Here is a 5,243-nt window from a genome sequence, read left to right as displayed (position 1 = left end):
AGGGGGAGACCGAAGTGGCCAGCCTGGAAGCTAGCGGGGTAGCCAGGGAGGGTGCTGGCAGGGCGGTGGGAGGAACCTTGGGAAAAAGCCTTTCAAGGAGAGGAGTGTCAGCTCCTGGTGGCATAGAGGGACCATTCGGGCAGGGGTGGGGCTGAAGAGGACTGTGGGGCGCCCTACCTGGGAGGCGTTTGCAATTTCAGGGCCGCCTTTGTCCCCGCTGTGGCCCGAGAGCAGGAAGCCCTGCACTTCCCCGTGCTTCTCTCTGCCTGTCCCCCCTCCCCAGCCTCTCTCTGACCCTCTCCTGAGCAGCTCTTCTCCCCTGCCTCTTCGATTTATTCTCTTAATCTCTTTCTCTTTATCTCCCAAACTAGTCCTAATTTAGAACCAAAATGTGCCAACTTATCAATTTATTTCATAAAGTTTGGTGCTAGCTAAAATGCCTTTAATAGTAATGGTTTGAACCAGACTGTATGGCCTTCGGCAAAGACGTAACCTCTCTGATCTGCAGTGTCTTTACCTGTAAAATGGGGGTAGTGCCTGTGCTCAGGGGAGTGCTCTCCTTGGAGGTTTGCGGTGCACGTTTAGTGGGGTGATCCCACCAGCGCCCTGGCAGAAGCCTGGCTCTTTAGCAATTGCTCAATCACAGTAGCTAGTTTCTCTTTTTCCCTTCCAAGACTGACCAGCTTTGTACTGGGTTGGAGCCTTGCTAAGAGTCAGTGGAAGCTGGTGAGACCTCCGCCTTCTTTCCCCCCAGCCTGGGGTGACTCAAGCGGCCCAGCCCAGAACCTACTCTCTGAACCTGGGCGTCCCTGATGGGGCAGGGCAGCAGGCTGGCTGCGAGTCCTGAGAGCTGCCACAAGGGGGCACCAGTACACAGCTGTTCTCACTTTGCCCTTCGGCTTCCTAGCTCACTCTTCCCTCCCAGGACGATGGGTCCCCAACAAAGCTGGCCAGGTCTCCGAAATCTGAGGACAAAGTTTCCCACACCAGCGGACCATGGCAGCTCCATCCCCTCTGCTGCATGGTCACAGAAAGAGTGGTGCCCTGCAGTGGCCTGGGTCCTGCCCCTGCCCATTTTCTGCAGGCTATGCCCAGGCTAAACTGGTCCCTCAATTCCCCTAAGGCTCTGTGCCCACCTCTCCCACACCTCAGAGCTGACCACAGAACCATCCCATCTCTGCAAACTCTCCTGGGAACATCATCGGGGTGGCAATGCCGTAGAGGCCCCAGGGAAGCAGGTGGGCTGTGGGGGAAGGACTTGGCTCCGTCCCTGCCCGTGGCATTGACCGACCGGCTGAGAGCTGAGGTTGGGCAAATCTCTGACCTCGGATGCCTGCATCGTAACACGGGAACAAATCCATGCCTTGCCTGCCAGCACTTGCAGTGCAAAAAGCAGTTGTAAATGGGGAGCACCCAGAGGAACTAAAGTGCCGTAAGAGTTGAAACTAATACTCAGAAGATAGTCCTTGGTCACATCGCTAAGGCGATGCTGAGCCTCCACTTAAATACCTTCAGCGACAGAGCACTCACTCCCTTGCGAAGAAACTCGATACCAGCATGTACTGCCCTCTCCTTTCATGCCGTGAGATGTGCCCTACCAGTCACCTGCCATCTTCGATCTTCCCAGAGATCCTGTGCATTAAATAACAGTCCCACTTCACAGATGAGCCATCGGAGGCTCACAGTGGTTAGGGAGTCGGCTCACTCCATTTAGTGATGGACCCTGATCTGTTCAATTCCAAAGTCCAGGTTACACTGCCCTCTACTGCTGGGAAAGCTTGTCCTTCATTAAATGGAGCTGAACCAGGTGCAGGTGGCCAGGAGCCCCGCTGAGTGCATGAAACAGCCCCTCAGTGTTTGACTATGGCGTCCTCTGTCGTTGGTCTTCTCCTGGAAATGTGTTTTGCCCCTTCCTCAGTCTTCCCAAGAGCCCAGGCTTTGATGGCTTCTCCCTGGCCAGTCTCCGCCAGACACTGCCCATGGCCATGCAGGCCCCGGAGCTCCAAGCCGGGAGGAAGCTTCATGTTCAGCAGCGGTGCCCACAGCATAAGCCTCAGAGGGCACTGCCAGGGCAGGTCTCCAGCTGGCTCAGTGCCTGCTGCCTACCTAGGGGCCCACGTCCAGGCAGCTGTCCTCAGGCCCTCCTGAGCCCCGGCCTCAGCCAGCTAGAGCTGGACTCCCCTGGCGACTGAGATGCCCACTGGACTCCAATAACCCCTTGGGCAGGAACAAGGCTACAAGGTGTTTATGGCCTGGAACCAAGAACCTGGAAGTTACCACAAGGCCTTGGGACCCTACCTGGGCCAGGAAGCCATGTGCCCGCTAACTCCTAACCATGGCCGCCATGACCAAGTGGGCCCAAAAAGGGTGAGGCAGGAGGAAAGGGGAAAGGTGAGACTAGAGGGAGGAGAGTGGTCCAGGCATGTGTCAGATTCCCAGATCTCCTACCCTGGCTCTCTGGTTCCCTCGCTGAAGGACCTTTGCAGGACACGTCTCCGCTCGGGCCTTAGTTTCCTGGTCTGGAAAATGGGAGTCATAACAGCGCCTTCCTCATCGGTGGTGGTGACAGGTAAAGGGGAGAATGCTCGATGTGTTGCCACTGCTTCCTGCCCTTGCCAAGGAGTCCCGAGGCCAAGTTCTCTCCCCCATTCCTCTCCTCCCGGCCACTTCCTGCTCAGATCCCTGAGAGCTCCCCAGCACTCACAGGGCACGTTGCAGGAGAAACTCAAGACCCTCCTTGATAACCGAGGCCATCTCACCCCCTTAGCAACCCCGCTCCTATCCCTCTCACAAACCCTCTTCTGGGGCCACACAGAGTCACTCAGCATGGGGCCCCTCGGCTGTCCTGCCTCTCTCCTCCTCACTGTCCCCTGCTGTCCAGGAAACTGTCACACATCTCTTCTGCCCGAGCACTTGACCCCAGTGAGGCCCAGGGTGTTGAGCGCACCTGTCTTCTCCACAAATCTGGGGGCACCGTAGGGCTAGAGAGACCCAGGGCATTCACCTCGTTTGTCCAGAGTGGTCATAAGCCCTAGTTTGCTGGGACGGTCATGGTTTATGCCTGTGTCCTGGCAAATTACTACTGGCACAACTCTCCCACCCTCCTCTCTCAAAAGTGTCATGTGGTTGATAAGTTGTAGGAAAGTAATTGTTGAGTGAGTAAATGAAGGTGAAGCATGACAGGTGGGTGGCTGGGTGTGCAGGGGGTGGGGACAGGACTTGAGGAGACGTGAAGACTGCACCCCTCACTGGTGAGGTGCTATAGCCCTGGCGGTAGGGTCTTGAGGCCTCCTGCTGCCCAGACACATCAAGGGCCTGCGCATGCCCGTGGGAAGCCCTGTGCCTCATGCTGTGCTGAGGGGCTGGCTCTATGGCTGAGAGATAAGCAAGAGGTGAAGGCGTGGAGCAGGCATAGGAGGGCCTCGAGCTCGCCTGCCTCGCCATTTGCTGGGCCTGCTGCCTACCTAGGGGCCCACGTCAGCATATAAAGGCAGGCAATGGGAAGCGTGGATTTGGAGTCTAAATTCCAAGGCCTCAGCTGTCAAGATCTCTTAAAACGTGGCCCCGAGTGGAGCCCAGCAGAGGCTGTGGTCTCATCAGCACAGGGCACAACCCACCCGCCTCCTGTCACCTCCCTTCTAGGCACCATATTTCTGTCAGTGCAGTAGAGATTGTGCTAGCTTTTCAGGAGCCCCTTAATAGAGCTGGCTCCCACTGAGTCTGTGACACACACCCCATCTTCTCTGCACGGAGTCTGCCATCCTGAATGTGTGCAGTTATTTATTTGGAACTAAGTAAAATGCCATTTCCGGAGGTACAGAATTCTGTCTCTGAGGGTGTACCAGCCATGGAGGGAACACCATTGGTGTAGGTGGCTGCTGCAGATAAGCTTTAGGGTCCCTTCCAAAACTGACAGTGCATGGCCATGGGAGCACCCACAAAAGGTGGTCACTGGCTGCTGGTCAGTGGCGTGGAAACCGGGAAGCACATGGGCATAGACGGTCCTGGGCTGGGAGTCTGGAGCTGGGCTCACCCGAGAGACCTTGGACCAGTTCTTCCAACCCCCGAGGACTAGGACGTCTGTTGTCACTGCTTTTCTAGTGATCGCTCACCACGAAATAAGGATTCCATGCCCGGCACTGTCTCCTGCCGGCCTCACCCCACCCCTGTAAGTTAGGCAGGTTCTGTGATTATCCCCATTCCACAGATAAGGACGCTTAATTTGAGCGAGGTGGATGTTTGCCTAAGGTCACCTACCTGGTGAATGGCAGAGCCCAGAGAGAAGTGAGGTGTGGTGATTCCAAGCCATGCTCTAAACCACGGCACTTGGATACCCAGGGCTTTGGGGGTGTGCCTTCTCCCTCTCCCAGCCAACAAAGTGTGGGTGCCATGGTCCCACCCACCTCTCCCGGCAGCGGGGCTGGCAGGCATATGAGCCACCTGTGGCTCTTGACCTGGAGATACGGGCACAGCTAGACGAGGGAGCCAGGGTCATCCACCTGCCCGTGGCTAAGATGGGACTTAGGTCTTTCGAGGACCTCACGTAGGGCTCTCTCATAGAAGGCTGGAGGCCTCCGATGGCACCCGGAGTGAGCGCACCCCCCGTGAGGTTTCCCTGTGACTCTTTCATGGGGAAAGGGAGTTCGTGCACATCGAGCCATTTCTCCAGCGTGATCCCCAGAGCCGGGAGTGCCTACGTGGGGCGGGGCAGGGGGCAGCATCTCCTCCTCTGGCTCCCGCCCTGGTTCCCAGCGTGGGCTGCGGCGGTGCGGCCAGGCAGGGCTCTGGACCAGGTGGGGACCCGCGCAGCTGTGGAACGCGCGGGCCTGCGGGGCGGCGGGACTTACTGGGGTAGCGATAGTAGAATTCGTTGTCGAGGTCGCTGGAGTTGCTGTGCAGCTTGTCCTCCACCCAGTGCGCGTCGGCGTCGCGGTCGTAGCGCACGAACACGCCGAAGAGGACCACCAGGGCCACCTGCAGGAGCAGGCAGGTGAGCGGCAGGCGCCAGCGGAGGTTGGTGTTCCAGGCCATGCTGCGGGGTCGCCTGGCCCGGAGGGCAGCGGCCGGTTCCGACGCTCGGGGGCGGGAGAGGCTTTTAAGACCCGGGCAGGGGCGGGGCGGCGGCGGGTTGCGGAACAGCTGACCCTGGTGCCGCCCGCGCGCTGCGCGCTCGCCCAACCGGCAAGGGGACCCACGCGGCCCGGCTCGCCCTCCTCCTGGGGGCCCCGGAGGGACAGCACCGG

At 58.5% G+C, this 5,243-nt stretch overlaps 1 protein-coding gene across 1 annotated transcript in view; it reads right to left on the bottom strand.

The window, feature by feature from the left end:
- RHCG (Rh family C glycoprotein) overlaps positions 1–5,031 on the bottom strand; it is a 16,932-nt gene extending 11,901 nt beyond the window's left edge. Inside the window, exon 1 of the mRNA XM_011379688.1 lies at positions 4,848–5,031. Within this exon, the coding sequence (XP_011377990.1) occupies positions 4,848–5,031 (184 nt within the window). The remainder of the gene's footprint in view (positions 1–4,847) is intronic.
- Positions 5,032–5,243: the final 212 nt, after the last annotated feature.

This window comes from Pteropus vampyrus, unplaced genomic scaffold, assembly GCF_000151845.1.
Source record: "Pteropus vampyrus isolate Shadow unplaced genomic scaffold, Pvam_2.0 Scaffold368, whole genome shotgun sequence".
Taxonomy (NCBI): Eukaryota; Metazoa; Chordata; class Mammalia; order Chiroptera; family Pteropodidae; genus Pteropus; species Pteropus vampyrus.
This window is presented reverse-complemented; position numbering and strand designations above follow the sequence as displayed.